We start from the raw sequence: 20,700 nt of genomic DNA on the forward strand, positions 1-20,700 counted from the left end.
CGTGTAGGGCGACGAATCTTTTTGCAATGCGTGCATCTCGAATATACGCATATGTATAGTGGAAAATATTGCCATTTTGTTGATATTCAATGTTGGAAGTGATGTCTTGCAGGTATCATTGACATTTTCCTCGACGAATAGTTACATTGGAATATTCGAACGAAACGTCGAATCTTGCGTGAATATTACGGTGGACTGAAAATATTTTTCAACACGTATACTCCGTACGAAATATTTCGAGCTGCTGCTTTAAATGGCCCACTTTTACGATACCCGTGTTATTCGATCTTTTACGACGAAAATGAAAAACTCGAAAAGCAAGTATTATTAGTTTTATGTTCGTACTCGGGCATTGTACCGAACAATCTTTACGCCTCGATTCCTCCAAAAGTCATTTTATTTCAATGGAAAGTTTTAATTCCTAAAAAGATAATTGGAGTATAATTAATACGCTTCGAACAAATATCGCTCGAGTCTCGCACACATTTTATAGTAAAGGAGATTGAATATCGTTGATTATTAAGTCTCTATTATTCTTTCCTTGACCTTTAAACCTCTGGTATTTCTTTCTTATCTGAAAAGATATCCGCACCCATTTCACTACTTATCTTATCAAAATCTGGAATATCGTACAATTGGACGAATCGTCGATGTTAAGTGTATATACGCTTCTTCGATATTTATAAACTTGTTTATCAACCTTGTACATTCGCAAATAAATTCCAAATGAGATCAATATTCGCGATTTAATCATTTTTATGCAAATAAATTTACACTTATCGTACACGTTTATGACAAATTTCTGTTACGTAATTCAAAATTTAATTGCAATTTATCATTAAAGTATGATAACATTATATATAACATTATTTTTTTTGTGGGAGAAAATAGGTCAACGCGAAATAAATCAGCGGAATATTTTACATTCCGTGGTATTATAGTTTCGCTGAATAATAAAACCAAGCTTACCTTTAGTCTAGGAAAAATATCATTTAATAAATAAGAAAATATTTCTAATATGTAATTAATGTAATAAAATAAAATAAAATAAAATAAAATATCTTTACCGTATAAAATTCGCTACACTGCTTTACGTATAGGTAAATGTAATATCGAAATAATATTTATTTACTCAATTTGTTTACACGATTGCAACTACAGTGTACGAAAGCATATTTTGACGGTGAAGAGGAATCTTTTAAATATTTAGAAATTTTTAAATTTGGTATGAAATAAGTTTATCGTTATCTGTTACGACAAAGATTACAAAAGACACGGATGGATGAATCCTTCGCGATAACAACGATCCCAATAAGTATTACAACCGGTGAATAATGGAAGATATCAGCCATTTTGTAACGAGTCTCTATGGGTAAGAAATTGATTTACGCCGAGATGATCGTTAATAGACAGATACAATAAGACAGAAACGTAAGAAAACCATTTGATTAAATTAAATACCATAATACACATCCGAGTAATTGAAAAGATATTGCGAAACAGGCTATCGTTGGTACATAATACAATATTCACGCAAGTATATACAATTGGCCTTAACTATCATCAATGGAACTAAACGCTCGATTTATTAAATCGAGGGCTGGGTAGCGTGATTGAAATCCACGACACAACACTCTACCGAGGTGAATCTTATCGCGAATGAAGTATATCCCGTGTTAGATATCTAAACAGAAGGAATCGGAATATCTCGATCCCTATCGAATATAATATCTTAGTCTGGAGATTAGTATTTTACGATTTATCTATCCACGCGTGGAGGACAAAGAGGAATGTAAACACACGCGATTCGTACGAGCCACGCACCCTCTTTTTGCAATACACGCGATGAAATAAAAATATTTCGATATCTGTCGAAAATTAAGACGCCCTCTGATTGATCTTTATAAACGAGTAAAACTCGTCGCATTTGTTTTAATTCGTTTAAAAGCAACTTCGAACGTGTTTAAATTCGAAGAAAAATCACCTGTTTATGAATTCACGTAGGGCACGCGGTTTCTTGGAAGAGATGGCTGACAGTATCCTTAGCGGAGGAACCAAAAAGGCCAGTGATCACGACAGAAGTACCTGGACCTCAGTCACGTAGCTTAATGCAAGAACTCAATGCGATACAAGTACGTTGAAGATCACTTGGATATACCAAATATCTTCCTTATTTCATTTAGGAATATTGGCAACGTTGGAAGTATATTAAATTTAAATATTCTTGTGGAAAGTAGCATAAGTAGCAAAACTGGAAGAAATATTTATTTTACGAAAAGATGTTACGTATGCCGATATACTTTCATTTCATTGATACTAAATAATCGAGCCTAATGAAAAAATAAATTATAATATAAATTATAGGTCATAGCCTGTTCTTCCTTTGTACCGAAAAGTGTGCTTCTTGACACTTGTGTTGTTATTTAAGGTTAATTCGAGAGAACGTCTCGATTATAACCTATTATAACTTATTACGAATCATCTCATCGCGATACAATTTAGCTAATTTATCTAGTTTTCACATCGACGGTGTATCGAGTCCGATACACATTTGAAATGTCCGATAAAAATGAACATTTTCGAGATCGGTTGATTTTAATATCTTATACTACGATAATAAATATACTAACCCCCAAAAAGACGAATTACATTCGCATTAGACTAAAATTATATTTAACGTATTTTAACACGCGCAAAATGTGTATACTAAATTTTTCCTAAAAATTTGTATAATTTTTTGCGAATAAAATAGGTATATAATGGGCAATTAAAACGAAATAATTTTACGATGCACAGTTTCTCGTAATTAAATCGCAGTGCGTGTAGTTAATGGTAATAAATATAGTATATTGCCCGAATAAAAATACTTAACCTCGCTTATGAGCTTTGACAGTTGTAAAATCTATAGGAGTAATAAAATTAATCGTGTACTATTTGTAACATTTAATCTTCTTTAAATATGTATACTAGAGATGAAATGGGTTACATGTTGAAATCTGTGACTGCAGCAAGCCTCTTCCGTACAATTCTTCGCAGACTACGAAAAATCAGTAGGTAACTATATAATGGACGTCGATGGGAATGCTCTGCTCGATGTTTATATGCAAATTTCGTCGATGCCACTGGGCTACAATCATCCAGCTATGTTAAAAGCCCTCGCTGATCCGGTTAATCAGGTAAACGAAATGTCTTTGAATTCTTTTTCCTTTCGTTTATTTTCTATGTGATACGTTCGAAGCTTTATTCCGAAGATTATTTCCGTAAGACGAATACAGCTACTGTCTGCTAAGAATTAAATCCACGATTTCTTTGTTAAAGTCGAAAAATATTTTCTTCGTTACGTGCTGTAGAACGAAATGTCAGTCTTTTCGCAAAATTAATAACATAGTGAAAATTAATGACAATGGTAGTTAATAAATTAAAATATTTTATTATTATCCCGAATGATAAAAATATTGTTTAATTTTCACAGAGAATTATAGCGAATAGACCTGCATTGGGTGTTTTTCCTGGGAAAAATTGGCCAGATAAACTTAAACAAATTTTGCTTCATAAAAAGGTAAGTTATACGTGTATGTACTTGCTAGTGTTTTTAAATATCGAAATAGAAACATTCTAAATATAATGTATTTACGATATAATTTGTAATATTATGTATGTATCTATATTATAATGTACAGATTGCCCCACCGGGATTATCCCATGTCATGACTATGATGTGTGGCTCTTGTTCCAATGAAAATGCGTTTAAAACTATTTTTATCTGGTATGCTGAAAAACAAAGGAAGGGTGCTGCATTTACGCAAGAAGAAATGAAAACATGCATGATGAATGAAGTTCCTGGTACTCCGCGATTTTCCATACTTTCATTCAAAGGTAGTTACACAGAAGCATATTAAATTTAAGTTAGTCTCATAACCTGCAAAACATAAATATATAAATTGAAAAAATAATAATATCGATAATAGGAGCATTCCATGGACGAACACTGGGCTCTCTCTCAACGACACACAGTAAATACATTCACAAGATAGATATTCCAGCGTTTGATTGGCCCACTGCCTCGTTTCCAGCATACAAATATCCTTTGAATGAAAATACTCGAGAAAATCAGCAAGAAGATAAGCGATGTTTAGCTGAAGTACGTAATCATCTTTGTGTTTATGAAATTCAGTGGACATATACTTATTTTAATTTGTTCTCATGTATTCCGTGGAAAATACGAAAACATTTTTCATAACATTTTTTGTTACTTTGTTAGGTAGAGGAATTATTCGAAAAATATAAAACTGAGAAAAAAATTCCAGTTGCCGGAGTGATAGTTGAACCCATTCAAGCGGAAGGCGGTGACAATCACGCATCTCCCGAATTTTTTCAAGGATTACAGCGTATAACAAAAAAAGTAGTACTTTAAAATCGATATGACATTATTTTTTATATTTTAATTAATAATCTCTTACAGAGCATTCATAGATGAATTACCATTTTAGCACGATGCAGCATTGTTAATCGATGAAGTTCAAACAGGCGGCGGCCCAACGGGAAAAATGTGGTGTCACGAACATTTCGATTTACAATCTCCTCCAGACTTAGTAACCTTCAGCAAAAAAATGCAACTAGGTGGCTATTATCACGCCGAATCTCTAAAGTAAAATTATTTCAAATTTCTTAATTATCATAGCAAATTTTTTGCCTGCTCATTCAATCGGTGTACTTTACAGACCTAAGCAATCCTACCGTGTGTTTAATACTTGGATGGGAGATCCTAGTAAAATAATATTATTAGAAGCAGTATTAGAGACCATAAGAAAGGAAAATCTTTTGCATAGAGTTACGGTTGTTGGCGATTATATGTTAAAACAATTAATGAATTTACAAAATGAATTCTCTACGATGATTAATTCAGTGCGCGGACGTGGAACGTTCATTGCATTTAACTGTGCTTCGCCTGAACTACGAGATACAATTATTAAGCAACTTTTAAGCAAAGGTAATATTCGTATACTGCGTACGTCAAGCATGCTATTTTTTTGTGTTAAATTGCGATTAATAAATTGATGCGAGATATAAAATATAATACGGGAAAAACTTATTGAACAGGTATCCAAACCGGTGGCTGTGGATCTGCAGCTGTAAGATTAAGACCAGCCTTGACATTTTCGCAAAACCACGCGGATATATTTTTGGATACTCTTCGATCTATTTTAAAACAATAATAGTTTTAAAGAAATAGTGCTATATACTATATACTGGAATGCATTCTTCGTGGCTTCCAAAATCAAGTCTTCCATTAAAAGAGATTATATAATTTTAATATATTTATACATTCATCAGAAAATATGTATGGAACCTATATTTATATTGCTGCATTATTTTTTTATAATAATTTTAACGTCTCATATAATATACAATAATTAATGTATAAATGCTATTTATGTTTATATAAAAAATTTGACAATATCATAGTATAATTCAATAGTATTATTTATGATATTCTGATATTCTGCCAAATTCGTTGGACTTATACAAATATATACAAATCATATTTGGGCTACTATTTAATGTATGACAAATGTTGTCACAATTAAATGAAATTTAATGTACAATCCATGTCTTCCAAAACAATTATTAAAAAGAGATTTAAACCATTTGTCAGTGTTTTTCTGTCTGTGCTTTCCATTGACTAACATATAATTCTAATCCTCGATTACCTATGACATTTGACCTATGTATTTATTTTATCATCTTTCTTAGAATGTCTCCAAAATGTTCATATTCTTCGCTATGGCTTTTTTGTGTCATATAAGCTATCATTTTCATCTGAAAAAAAAAAGGCTTTAATTTCAATTATTGAAAATAATATTCATATTATGCGTTTTACCTTTAGTTTTGGACCTATAAAATCATGTCGCAGAGATAAATTCCATAAAGTTATAGCCATGTGTGCTAACTGTGGATCGCGTAAATCTGCTCTAATAACAAAACAATTGAAAAGCTCTAGAGCAAGAGCTGCTTGTTTCTTCAATTGATTATTCGATCCAAGATATTTTAAATGAATTAAAATTTCTTCTATAATTTTAGAACTTATTTTATTTACTTCGCTTATAAATTTCTGATCAGAGCCATATAATTTATCATTAGAATCAACCTAAATATATAATAAAAATTATGAAATGATACTTTATGTTTCTTTGATATATTTTCAAACTTATTCAAAATACCTTTTCAACGTGATATGGATAAGTTTCTTGAACTATTGTTGACAATAAGTCAAGCACACGTAAATATAAATACGTTCTAATTGATGTATTTTCTTCAAAACATCGTTGAACAGCATTAAGTAACCCTCGCATCAAATATAAAACACCATGTTCTGGGCTATCCTGAAAAAAATGTTATACCTTCTAGTAACATATTAAATAATTTAAAAAAGATATACAATTATATTTGTACATACATACCGGTACAACAAGTAATGTTGATAAAAAATTCGATAAATATGAAAGTAAATAAGGTTGGGAACTTTTTTGTCTCCCATCTATATCAATTGTTTTGGGCATTTCCGGAACTAAACTTAACGCAGCCTTAAAACATGCATCAGCTAACAAAATAACTTTTAATTAATTATATATCTACAGTGAATATAATAAATATCGAATTATAATTAATTACCTTGACCTAAGCATTGATTTAAGAGTGCTACTTGGCCTGAAAGCAAATACAACTGAAGCCGTGTGTGAACTAAAGTCAATGATGGAATGGTGATAAAACAAAATGCAGCACAAGCACGTACAAATGCCGATGTTCTTCTTGTATGATGTCCACGAACGATTTTTCGTGTATCAACTGACAGTCTATTTACACACTATATATTAAGAAAAACGATAATTACACAATCTTTAACTTCATTGTGCATTCCATATTAAAAATATGATCAGAAATTAACTACCTGTACAAGTTGTATGTGAACACTATCGAGATTAGGAAAAGCTGCTCTTGCTTCAACATAAAAATTAAGTTGTTTTTCAAAATCACGACCATAATCAACACGTTGAACTAAACCACATATAAGTTGACCAATCTGTCGTTTTTCATCTTCAACAGTTAGTGCACTACAATTATTTTATCAGAAATTATTAGGAATATTAGGAAATATAATATATACATATAATATGCCAATAAATTTATACACATATTACAATAGTTCCCAGATGTGATTAGATTTTTCTGAATGTGATTAGATTATCAAACTTTAGCTTCATGTTCTCAGTTTTGTAAATAATGCTTTATAAATTAATATGAACAACGATCAATGATACTCGTGTCTTACATAATTGTTCAATAACAGAGCAAAAAATAATTTTAAACAGCATACTATTCATCTAATAACAAAAATTTTTATTTTTATATTTATTGTTAGGTTTTTATGAAACCATTATCATTAAATTCCTATAATTCTCCTGACAACAACCTATTTCTGAATGATTTATTGAATGCCTAAATTTATGCTTTCGACCTGTCATCAATTGAATCTGCCATAAACACAAATATTTGCTCTGTCTTTTTATCTTATTCACTTTCAGCACCATATGATCGCTTTCTTTGTTATATGAAATTTGATTAAAATATAATATCCTAATACAGATTCATTTTGGATCACATATTCGGGAACAACTGTATATGATATAAAAACAAATACTTATTTATAAGACAAGAAAGTTACCTAACAGAATCGTGCATTATTCTAGCAATGAACATAAGAGCATTTATAACAATAGGATCAGTAATAGGACTGGTCTGAGCACTTATACCTTCTATAACAGTCTTACACACTTCAACTTTAATACTTTCCTTATGAAATAGATCTATTAGAGGTAAGAAATTGTCCTGAAAAAATATTTATGTATATTATTTTAAAAAAGTTAGTGATAACTGATAAGTAACAAACAAAAAGTGTTTTCTTTTGAGATTATTTAAACGAATAGCAAGGTTATCAATTATTGTATCAAGCAATACCGATTAATACTGCTGATGTTACATTTGGAACTATGTACAGATTGGTGCTTTAAGCATACACTGCTATCGTGTTCTTTATCTCTTCGAAATATTTAAATAATATTTATAATTCGTTACTCGATCAATTTTACGACCTCACTATATCAACCATATCTAATCAACCATAATTACCATAGCAAGTAATGATTCGAAATCTTGTGTATGAGATACAACTTTTTCAACAATATTTTGTAATTGTGGATAATAATGTTCAAAACTCTTATTTGGATTAAGCCGATCAATTATTTTTCCAAAAAATAGATTTAATTCATTTACCTATAACATCGAAATTAAAATATTAAATTAAAAAGTTTCTTAAAAAATTTTTGTTTTTAGATCAAAATGCTAGTTTCACTTACAGAAAAATGAATAGCAGTGAATTGTATCCAAATTTCAATACAATGCATGAATTTATTAGGATTTGTTAAGTCTGTTATATATTTCCATATCATATTAAGAATTGGTTGGCAGTCTTCTTTTGGTGGTGCTTCTAATACAAGACTTTCACCTAAACTTCGATATAAAAGATATTGTGGAAAACCTGAAATATATATACAAAATTTTTAATTACTGCAATCATTCATTGCATTATTATTAAATTACCGTCATCTTCAATTGCAGTTATTAAATTTACAAAATCCATTGCACGTCCAGCAATATATGAAGGTTTAAATGCTGTTAAAATGCTACTTAATAATAATGAACTGCAAAAAGATATATTTCAACACTTTAATCTCACAAAGATCAGTGTTCATTATATAAATGCATAAAATAGTTAAATATATAATTACCTATTTGCTTGATTCCTACATCGGGAAAGAATATCTTCTAAAAAATTCTCAGAATTTGTAGCTACCAATACTTGCAAAATCCAATCTAAAGCTGGTGAGTAAAGATTTAAATAAGAATATAAGGTCATATTTTGTTCAACTAATTCATTCTTTACAAATTGGCCAAACAATTGTTGATACGTAAAGAGAAAATCGTAAAAGTTTTCTCTTACAAATTCAAAATTAGATGTTTTATTTAAAGCTAATCCCACTCGGCATAAATAACATCTTGCATACACAGCTATGAGAGGATTTCCAATGCCCCTTATCATTCGCGTTATTCGTAACAGAGCAGTATTAAATTCACTGAAAATTAAATGACTCTTAATTAATAATGTTCTACAGTAGTATAGAGTTACATATAAAACAGTTGTAACTTTACCTTGCTGTCAAAAAGCTATAAGATTTTATTATTGCCATTTCTACATACAGACGTGGAACTAGTTCTCTTATTGATGCTATTTTATAAAACCAATTTCTACAAGTTTCTTTTGCATTCTCAGGTACCATATCAGGTGTAAAATTATCAGGTAAACTTGTGGGCACTTTACTTCCTGGTCTGAAAAATGTAAAATACACACTGTAATGTAAAGTAATAATAATTGTAATATAAAATACACATACTTCCTTAACTCAACAATAAATATTTAACAAGATATATTTTTCTATAATTATATTATTTTATAGAATGTAGTAATATATTTATAATCTATTTTATATACGAAATTGTGCATAATCTTTTTACATGAAGCAATTATTTTCATAGTATTATAACAAAAATTAAACAATAAATGTTTATGAACATATTATATTTAAAAAAATAATGTATTTCTAGATTTTGCATTATATTTAATTATCTTTTAAGTTTTACAGAGTATCGTATTTTGTAATAATAATTTACAATTCTCATCAAATATAATTTTGATTGCTTTTATAAATACTATAGATATTCATAAAATGTCGACCTTAACATCAAAACATTTATTCTATTCTTATACTTTATAATATATATCATAAATTATTTTCTTTGAGTTTTATTTAATACTAGAACTACTGACTGGAAATATATACTTAAATATTATATACATATTATATATAATATATACACACACACATACACACACATAATAATAACAGAAATGATGTGATGAAGATAAATAAATACCTATAATTACATTTCTATCTAACTAAAAAATAATATTAACTTTGTCAACAATGATTGTATATTTTCAGTAACTGCAAATATAAAAACTCTGAAATCAGTCATTTTAACTTGTTTAGTAGTTCTAGAGTTAATGTTTATATATATATAATAATAATGATCATCAAATTATATAAAATCATATAAACATAATTCAGTTTGAAATAAAATTTTGCATATACACCTTATATGTTTTTTATGTTTATTAAAAATATAGATGAATTAAATGATATAAACAAAATTTATTGAAAGACACATTTATTTCTCTTCGTCCAATCATGTTGTTAAATTAGACATTATAAGTAATATTAAAATAAACCAATACTAACTTGTAATATTGAGCTTTAATCTTTAATCTTTCATAAACCAGTTTTCCAAAAATATCTAAAATATCTGTGATAAGAACAAACTTGCCAGGATAAAAAGACATAACAGATGTATGTACTAATAATTTGGCACACTGAAATGAGTTGGTATTAATTTACTCCTTTCTTTGAACACAATCAATAATAATAAATAAATAAAATCAAGAACCTGAATTGCTATTTTAAGTGCTTTAACTCTTTGGTCGGAATACCAAGCTTGTTCAAGTTCATGATTTAGTTGTTTAACTCTTGCAGTGTATTGTTGTTGTGATAAATCTAACATTTGTCTAAGAGATCCTTCTTCAAAATCATCTAATTGTTTCAATCTTGTTCGTAATTTATCAATAACTCCACCACTTGGTTGGACTTTAACAGTAACTATAATAGATTCAATTATGAGTTTATATTTCTTCATTCTTTTTTTAATATCACTCATTAAGAAAAAAATAATACCTTTTTCACCACCTGGTAAAAAACTAGTAACTATTGATAATTTCTCCGATGTTGTATATTTGCTTAATATTATAGAACGTCTTGCTAACCATGGTTCTACTAATTCTTCTGCAATATCCACAGATTTTTTACCAGTGACTACTATATTAGGAGAGTAATCCCACTACATTATATTTTAAAACATAAATGATATGTAATGTAAAAATTTATAAATCACACTTTAAATAAAATATAATTTAAAAACCTCATCGGCAGCCATCTTAGATAAAGGATCTAATTCTTCCTTAGCAAATTGTGAAAGAGGATCTGACCCATCAAAGGAACAATGGCTTAATAATGGATCTGTTAAAGAATTCCCAGGAATGGGTGTATGAGTTGGTGTTGGTGTAGCAGTTGAGGAACCAGTACTCGTACTGTGTGATACATTACGCTTTGTTCCACTACGACCATCAATTAACTAGAAACATGTAATTTATAATACATTAATATCTTATATTTTTATGCATAATTACATATACTGTACCAATAAAATAACTATATCAATAATTAAATAAACACGTTTTATATTGCATTATGAAAATTATATATAATATATCATTAAAACTCAAAAGATAAAATGCTTTTATGTCTACATGCATGTTGTTAAATTATATTTACCATAACCGTGGCACGTTTTAAAGGATGATCTGTTACCTCTTCCAAAGGTGCAAACTGTATTGTTTTATAATTCATAGGCTTTGCAATCCTGTAAGAAACAAAAAATTAATAGTTTTGAAATTTTTATCAATCATAAAAGACATAAGAAACATTAAAAGCATACCAATTTATTTCTGTCATTTTTTAAATACATCAAAATATTTTTACAATTTAAATAGAATGTAACAATATATACTAATTTGTAGATTATCACATATCAAACAAACACATTTGTTTGAAACATTTATTTCATATTTAGATTTGACATTTAAAACATCAATCATGAAGTACAAAGATAATTCCTACTAAATTTTGTATGCAATATTAAAGGAGCACGTTCATGTACATAACAAATTCTAGCAACTGTCACATGAAAAGTTTCTGATAAACTTTGTCAATACCGTATTCTGTGTTACGTATTTCACATTCATTTAAAATCACGGTTTATATAAGTTGGTACCCATGGAACACTGGCTACTTTACTCGTCAGAATGCGCGAATATTGAAATAGCTATTCAGATTTAAGACAAGTTAAGTTTATTACAAAAAATGAATCGTTTTAGAATGATAGGCGATTAAATTAATGAATCGAAAAGTCTCTTTTTCTGAAAATAACTGTTTCGATATTCCTCAAATCCAAAACCTTCTTAGATTTTCATAATTCAATTGCAGATTACATTTCAATTGATGATATTTCTCCTAATCTCATTTCATATTAAAGCATTGAATGCTGGGAATGTTTTATTATGATACAAGAAGACAGTGTGTAGAACTCAAATTAATTTTTAACAAAATTTATAGCTTCCTTACAGTAGAAGCTGACTAACAAGGGAACATATAGTATATCGTTAAAGGTATTTAATCAACAAAAAAATTTTTAGGAAAAGTGATTTGTTTATACTATAGATCAAAATTTGATTTTGCTTTTTTATTAAATGTTTTTAAATAATTGATTATTTCGTAGTAAATATTAATGCATTTTATCAAAATTTGTCTATGAACACTATACATCAAAATTGAGAGTACGATTTTTTTTGAGTTTTTACGAAAAATAGTATATGTTCAAACTGATACTATGAAAGCTATAAACTTTTACAATACTTTTCATAATTATTCTATATTACAAAAGTTAGTAGAGGCATTACAATGCAAAAATGATATTAAGTTATCGTCGATGATAAGTTTAAGTTCATTTTAAAACATTTATAATTTTTAACCAATGCATCTGACTCACGTCAATGGATATGAACAAATAAATAAAGATTACGTTCATGTCTTTATAAGTTTATAAGGGCAATTTGAATATTACTAATCACAATATACAATTTAAAGTTATATTATTTTTCATTCGCAGAAAATTACATTTTTTAAAAAAATGTAAAAAGTGAAAACACCAATTTTGACCCCGACGTGATTTGAACACGCAACCTTCTGATCTGGAGTCAGACGCGCTACCGTTGCGCCACGGAGTCTGTTGTAACATGATGTTTTCTTATAGGTATTTATAGAACATATTATATTTGATATAAATAAATATTTCTTTTTTTATTTTAATTAGTATAAAATTTCTTTTTGGAAGCTATTTTATAATTAATCGAATATAGTAGTTATATAATAATTATAATAAATAGTAAATTAAGCTTTTGTGTAAAAAAAACTAGATCTATAAAAGGTATTTTCTATATTTAACATCTTTTCCTAAAAAAATATTTCAGATAAAATTTTATCTTAGTACACAAAATTGATGTCTTATATTCCACGTTGTGGTATAGCATGTCATATTTAAAATGAAATCACAGTTTCTTAGTAATACTAGAAAGTTTGATCAATTATAACATAGCAAAATCTACATTACGAATAAATTATGACAAAAATTAACCAGTTTTATTTTATGCAGTAAATGCAACGAATAATTTAACTTTATTATATCTAGCGATATCGATATGTAAATTAGGAGCGAAATTTGAAATTGGATACGTAAATGACGATACATGTCTGTACCACGATTACATTCCTATATGTTAATGTTAAGTGAATGAGCAAATATTAGTAATAACATTGTTCATTTTATACAATAAAGCCGTCTTTTTGATCCAATATTTTAACAGCGTCACTTATTGTTAGTTTGTGTTTGACGACTATACCCGTCATTGGTTGATTCTCGCGATACCATAGGTGCACGCTCTAAGAAGAGGTCGCCACAGCTGACTGGTTAAAGGCAATATTGAAGCAAGATCTACGTTAATCGACAATAGGTATAGCAGAAACAGATGAATAATCGCAATTAACTGTTATCTGCCATCTCGAGAAATTAGAAGTCAGTAAGTTAGGAATATGGGTACCTCACGATGTCAGTGAACGGAATAAAGAAGATCGCATCTCAATTGCCACAAGTCTGCTCTCATCGGTAAAAATTGAGCCCTTTTTAAACAGAATTATAACAGGCGATGAAAAATGGGTTAGGTCTATCATTATCTATCATCAGGTCTATCATCATTATCTATGACAATATCGTTCATAAAAGACAGTGGCTTGATAAGGCTCAACTATACGTACCAGATTCGAAAGCGAACATTCATGGCAAAAAGATTTTATCACGTGTATGTTGAAATTGTCGAGGCATAATCCAAATTTGAATCATTGAAGTCAAATTTAACGATTATTACCGATAGATACGTTCAGCAGCTACAAATAATGCAAGAGAAACTCCATGAAAAGCGTCCTGCACTCGTCAATCGTAAAAATGTCATTCTTTTATACGACAATGCGCGAACACATACAGCAAGCATGACTCAAGATAAAATTCTTGAACTTGGATGGTCTGTTTTATCACACCCACTTTATACCCCTTTATTGCCCCAACAGACTACCACCTTTTCTGTTCCTAACAAAATTCTTTTAATGGAAAAACCTTCAATTCTAAACAACAAATTAGGTAGGCTGACGAAACTTGTGGTAATGGTTGACATAGATTTATATATTAATATATTATTAATTATATTAATTATATATTAATATATTAACACTTTACCAACCGCTAGCGATTTAACAGCATACGCACATATGACCGACCGCTCAGTTGCAGATTCTTCCTGGCGCCCCCCATATAAAAATGTGGAAGCTTAACAAAGTAACGCAACTGACGCAACTGAACAACGTACCTCAATACTAAATAACAAATTACTGTTCATCGCTATGGCAACCGATTAATAGGCTATCGGTCGGTAAATAGCGGTGACAAAAAGCTGATTAATAGGCTATCGGTTAGGTTAGGTTAGGTTATGTCTCGCGGGGACATCCTGGCAATTGTGTCGCCGCGAAGTCCAGGGCGCTCCAATATCGCGTTAGGATGGCTATCGTGGGGGTTTTAGTGGGTACAAATTCCACATAACCCCGCCCCCTCCCCTAGGGCGGCCTGGTATCTTTGGAAGATTTCCGCCACGTAAAAGAAAAAAAAGGTTAGCTAGGTTAGGTGATTAATAGGTTATCGGTCGGTAAACAGCGGTGTCAAAAAGCCGATTAATAGGCTATCGGTCGGTACGTGTCGGCGACAAAAAGCCGATTAATAGGCTACCGGTCGGTAAAGTGTTAATATATACAGTGCTGGACAAAAGTATTGGCACAACACGGTTGTCGTGGTACAAGTACTTATAACTACTAAACAAATTGATTTGAAGGAAAAATAATAACATATTCATTTATTATCTATTCTAGTTTATTACATAGTAGAAGCAATAATATAAATACATTGATTCACAAAACAATAACAAAAATGTATTTATTGAACATTTTATGGCTGGTGGCAAGGTTTCGTGGCCGATAAAGTCGTACCGATTAATCGATTCGCGACTTCTCTTCTTAAAATAGCTTCCTATAATACCATGATCTCATGATTTCACTTGATAGTCGCATTTCTTTTATTTTCTATTAATGTCCACAGGTCATTGGTATCCTTCTGCTATTCAATGTGCAACTTTAATAATAACTAGACTGTCACTTATCTTTTTACGATATCTTTTTAACAACTTCTGTGCACGTTTCTTCTTCTTCCTTTTTATTTACATTATATTCTACTCATCGAGAGGATAAAGAGTTTCAAAGAGAGCATGGATTAGACATGACCCGTTCTCTTTAAATATCATGTTAAAATTTCAATAATTTTTAACATCAGTGTATATTGGACAGTAAAAAACAAGTGTTAAAGACTTTAAGTGCTTACAGTACATACCAAGAAGAAAAAAAAGTCTAAACAATATAGGTTCTAAAATCCAGATAACTCAAACGGAATTTGTAATTTAACCCTTTCGGTACTATTGCCGTCAATTGGCGGCAGCCATGAAACGTTCTGTGGGTACTACCGTCGCCTATTGGTGGCATCCGCGAAACGTTCCCTAGATACTACTGTCGCCTATCGGCGGCATCCGCGAAACGTCACCGATGACTGTCGTGATCCGAATAAAAAGTTTAGTGTCAATCACGCTCGAAATTTCTATGAATACCGCAAAACTCGTTTTCGCCGCTTCCAGTGCAACCACTCTTGTGGAAAATTTCCTCGTACCACGAATGTATAACCGCGGCCAGCTCCTCCGTATCGAAAGGGTTAATCGAATGCTAATAAGAAGAATCGATGATCAAATGTTTAACACGTTCGGCACAGGCTGTACCATTCGTGCCAATCTCGAGGGATGGACTGCACCACTGGTGATACATGCACCAATACCACGTCATAGCAATTAAAAAAGTGATTATTCTAATCAAAAAATTTATTTAAATCTTATTACATTAAATCTCTACTATTTATCTTTATAAATTTCTTTAAAACATTGTAAGTACAAAGGAGGTTGATTATCTCAAAAAGAGTGAAACATAGTAACACACGGCTTCTTTTGCAGCTACAATGGCGCCCATCTATTCGGATAATTTCCTATAAAATTCTTTACAGTGTTTACATACAACTCTTGCAGAGCCTAAATACCTTTCTATAAAATGATCGTTGTTGTGCTTTATTTGCGTTATCTTCTTGACACAGAATCTATAAATTTTTTACATTTGTCCACGGTAAAATTATTCCAAACTGTTTCAATTGTAAAGTTCATTTAAATTTTTCAGTTTACAAACTTGTACTGTCTCTTTTATTATACTCTACAAGTTCTCGATTAGATTAATGTCTAGTGATTACTACGGCAACGGCAGCATGGTAATATTTTTTTCTTTAAAAACGTGTTTCACGTCACTCGCTGTGTTTTGGATCATTATGATCATTTTGAAAAATAAAATCATTGTTTTGCTCATATTGTTGCGTGCAAATAACAGCATAGCGTTATCGAGTATGTCGATCTATCGAAAACGGCCCATAATTCTATTGATATGACATATCTGACCAGGACCTGAAGGATCTGGCCTTGAGGAAAACACGCTCATATCATAACGTTTCCACCGCCATGTTTGAGAGTTTTTAAAACACACTGTGGTTTCAAACTTTCGCCAATTCGACGTCTTATGGATCATATTCCGTCAGAATAGACGCGGCTGAATTTTGATTCGTCTGAAAACGATACTTTTTGCTAATTTTCACTTGTCCAAAGCTTATAAGGTTTAACAAATGCAAGTCTTTTCCAATCTCTAGAACTCACAATCAGCAGTGGTTTCTTCTGGACTTTCTGGCCTGTTAAGTCAAAATACTTTGATCTTCTCTTAAGAGTTCTAGCACTAATGCGTGTATCATTTCCAGTTTATCTCCAATTTATTTCCACAGCAATACTATTTGCATACCGAAAATGATCCTTTTCGCATAACCGACGAATTTAGCGATGCATTTTGTGCATCGTTTTGCATGGTCTACCGTTTTTAGGATGATCGCAACACATGCCTGTCTTTAAAAATTTATACCAGGCTTGCTTACAAACCGTTTCTGACCTACCTACTATATTTGCTGTTTTTATAAAAGCTTCATTTTGCTTTCGCAGCCTTATGATTTCCTCGCTTTCATTTTCAAATAAAGCTTTTGGTCCCTATAATTTATTTCTACCTAGCAAGCCACACCAAACAATAATTGTTACATTCCAAGATTAAAATATTCGAAAACTATACTCAAACTCATGTTTTACACAAATCATTTTAAACTAATGTCCACTGTTTTCAAATGCTGAACACAAACTGTTGTAACTTCTACATTGTTTACATTGTTTATAAGCGACGATCTGAGGATACGAAGGTTAAACATGCAACTGTTATTCCAAAGGGACAAACCGAATAGAAGAACAATATGCATATAAGATGCTTAAACTCTAGTTTTCAATCGTCTTAAACTTTTATCTGTTACTATATGTCAATACATATTAATGTATTGACCACTGCTGTGCCATAAAGTAGTGTAGTACAATTTTTTATGCCATTTTATTAGTTTTCTTAAGTAACTATAAGAGGATGATATCTGATCTGATTTCCTTGGATTAGTGGGCATTTACAATTTTTGCAAATTGTTATCGTTGAAACAGTTCTCTCATCAATCCACTTGACGAATTTTGTATCAGAATTATTTTCAACTACCATAAAATATTTCACCACGTTCTTGATTTTTATTTACTTCTAGTGGCATGGGTTTTCGGCCATAATATCATACTCTCAGCTGTTACAACAGTTTTCTTCGGTTTTACTGCACTCTTCCATATATAAATAATTTCTTCCATGATGCTAATTTTCTTCAAGGGGTCCTCGATTTTTGTATAATACATTGTATTATAGGGAAAATGTAAATATCTCAAAATGGTCAAGAAATGATCACATTTCATTATATTATATACGGTTGTTACCGTACATATCATTTTCAGACCAATATAGTCTAAGGTCTGATGCCACCCACGCCGAAGAAAGTAAATTCAGGCCCCGTTGCGAACGTGTTAAACGACAATATTTGGAAATATGTAACATACGTTGTCCTTCCTTACAGATATAACAAATTGAATGTGCATTTCTTCGATACGTCAATTTGTAAGCAATGTATAGTACAATAGTGCTCCGTTAAATTGTAATGCAATCTACTCGTATAAGTTGTAATATATACCATTTCCACTCTTCTTCCATTAATCGGTGTCCCGAGTTTAGCGAAATTAAGTACGCTTGACAAGGAGAGAGAATCGGTGAAACGAAAAGAAATTTTCATCTTAATATTTAGAAAGTAGCGCCAATGCATTGCTGAAATCTTACTGATTAAAACAAATCCAAGGACCACGTAAATCGGACTATTCTGTTATATTATTAAATATCAGTTTGCTGCCTACATTCAGTTAATTATTATAACTTAGAAATTAGAGTAATTTATATTATGTTTAGACTCATTTTAATCAAACGAATCTGAACGATGCATTCACACCACTTTTACAAAATTAATATAAAAATATCCCACTGAACTGTCTGATTTAGACTGTTGCTACTCGACGTACTATATCAATTTTGCTTTCTCTCGTTATATCTCTTCTCCTCCTTTATCTGGCAATGCTCAAGTCAATTCCTGGAAAAATAGGTATCCTGTCCGGTTAAATTGTAATGTTGGCTCCCTATCTTTCACAATTTAGCCCAACATTATTGTATGTCTTCGTTTATTAGATTCTGTGTAGATTCTCACCTCGATCACTTTTCGACTGTTTGGATGATGAATATTCCATTCAGTTATATCAGTAAATAGTAGCTCAAGATAAAGACTTCTTGCTACTAATAATGAGTTAAATGTGGTTTAAAATCCCTACACTGAGGTTCCTTGACTTTGTCTGTTTGGCCGGACATGGATGTTCCTTACTGTATGTGCCTCACTGTAGGGATATTTACTTCCATTTATGTTAATCATACTAAGGTCTTGAAAACATACAAGGGAACAGAATATCCATACACAATAACTTTATTAGAGAATGTTAAAAATATTTCCCATTCTGTTGAACATATAATTCTCATTTTCAAATTGGATTGCTATGATATATTGCTTATATTGCATTATTTTATAAAGCATATATTGCATTATTTTATAAAATATATATTGCTTTATTTCATCAAATGAACTATCATTTGTCCCATATGAAAAAAATTGAATTCTATATTTTCATTTTAGTTGTATAGGACATTCTGTATATACATATAAAAATAATATAAATTAATACATTATTAATTCATTCATTCAATATAGTTCAATATTTGCATATTAAAACTCAATGCATTATATTATACAATATAATGATGCATTATATTATACAATACAAATACGGACAGGATGTATGTAAAATCACAATACAATCATCAGGTGATTCATTACATAAAATTGAATCAAAAATAAAGACTAAAATTTTCAGATCAAATTATCGCAGCACGTTTCTTTCTCAGATAATTTAAAAGAAACATCGTACAATATCTGCGTCTTTTACATGGCGGTTTACCTATTTTTACGAAAACTGTACTACTATCCATCCGACAAAACTCAGTTTTTCATTGTGACAGAGTCCTTCTACTTTTTGATTATCCCAAATTTTATTAATGTAGAAGGTAATTTTAAACTAGAGATATAGCTATCGAAGCGGAACAGTTACCTGTCCCCTGAAATCATCAAATTTTATTTCTTTAAATGATAATTTCTTATTTTTTTTTTTTACTCTTAGGTCGAATATTATTCAACTGTTGAAAAAAATTAATTGACTAAGCACATTGCAGTCAATTCATGCATCATTAATTCATTGAACAATAATTTATATACAACATTAACAAATTATTATTATAAAATAAATTAGTTATAGAAATTTACAAATTACCTTTCATTAATATTATGATATTGTAGGATACCTAAAGAAATAGCAAATCAACTTTTACCAACAAAAACAAATTGTAAACCGATCAATACCTTCTAGAAACAAATCGAAAAGTTATTCTATATAGTAAAATTAAGTTGCGTAGCTCCCCTACGGGAAGGTGAAACGTAGGTCAAGGAAATTATAAAAGCGTGGTCCTTGACAACCAAAACAGAATCCTTTGAAATCGGTTGTGATCAGTACAAGCGTGAGTCGCTTGGTATTAGAAAGAGAGTTTTAAAAGAGTGCATTTTGTGTGTTTTCGTTATCTT

General features: G+C 30.4%; 2 protein-coding genes and 1 non-coding gene across 4 annotated transcripts in view; 1 reads left to right on the forward strand and 2 right to left on the reverse strand.

The window, feature by feature from the left end:
• The window catches only part of Gabat (4-aminobutyrate aminotransferase), a 5,955-nt gene extending 708 nt beyond the window's left edge, over nucleotides 1-5,247 (forward strand). The window contains exons 2-10 of one of the 2 annotated variants that reach the window (XM_017898127.1): nucleotides 2,005-2,132; nucleotides 3,009-3,176; nucleotides 3,473-3,559; nucleotides 3,681-3,876; nucleotides 3,969-4,141; nucleotides 4,262-4,402; nucleotides 4,491-4,648; nucleotides 4,722-4,990; nucleotides 5,101-5,247. In XM_017898127.1, the coding sequence (XP_017753616.1) occupies nucleotides 2,005-2,132; nucleotides 3,009-3,176; nucleotides 3,473-3,559; nucleotides 3,681-3,876; nucleotides 3,969-4,141; nucleotides 4,262-4,402; nucleotides 4,491-4,648; nucleotides 4,722-4,990; nucleotides 5,101-5,216 (1,436 nt within the window). In that variant the 3' untranslated portion in view covers nucleotides 5,217-5,247. Of the gene's footprint in view, nucleotides 1-2,004; nucleotides 2,133-2,970; nucleotides 3,177-3,472; nucleotides 3,560-3,680; nucleotides 3,877-3,968; nucleotides 4,142-4,261; nucleotides 4,403-4,490; nucleotides 4,649-4,721; nucleotides 4,991-5,100 lie in introns of those variants that run through there. The other variant, XM_017898128.1, reaches the window with a different exon arrangement.
• Nucleotides 5,248-5,733: 486 nt separating this feature from the next.
• On the reverse strand, nucleotides 5,734-11,808 carry LOC108546184 (UPF0505 protein C16orf62 homolog). Its single transcript, XM_017898134.1, has 18 exons — nucleotides 11,725-11,808; nucleotides 11,562-11,649; nucleotides 11,149-11,361; nucleotides 10,905-11,067; nucleotides 10,621-10,829; nucleotides 10,416-10,546; nucleotides 9,268-9,444; nucleotides 8,847-9,191; nucleotides 8,659-8,759; nucleotides 8,415-8,596; nucleotides 8,188-8,331; nucleotides 7,724-7,887; nucleotides 6,950-7,112; nucleotides 6,673-6,865; nucleotides 6,462-6,601; nucleotides 6,222-6,383; nucleotides 5,882-6,148; nucleotides 5,734-5,820 (listed from the first exon to the last, which is right to left on the reverse strand). Exons 1-18 carry the CDS (start codon nucleotides 11,739-11,741, stop codon nucleotides 5,734-5,736), a joined length of 2,946 nt encoding a protein of 981 aa, XP_017753623.1. The 5' UTR covers nucleotides 11,742-11,808.
• Nucleotides 11,809-13,000: 1,192 nt separating this feature from the next.
• TRNAW-CCA (transfer RNA tryptophan (anticodon CCA)) lies at nucleotides 13,001-13,072 on the reverse strand. Its single transcript has one exon. It is a non-coding gene; the product is annotated as a tRNA-Trp (tRNA).
• Nucleotides 13,073-20,700: the final 7,628 nt, after the last annotated feature.

The sequence above is a fragment of the Eufriesea mexicana genome, unplaced genomic scaffold, assembly GCF_001483705.2.
Source record: "Eufriesea mexicana isolate 0111107269 unplaced genomic scaffold, ASM148370v2 scaffold620, whole genome shotgun sequence".
NCBI classification, from domain to species: Eukaryota; Metazoa; Arthropoda; class Insecta; order Hymenoptera; family Apidae; genus Eufriesea; species Eufriesea mexicana.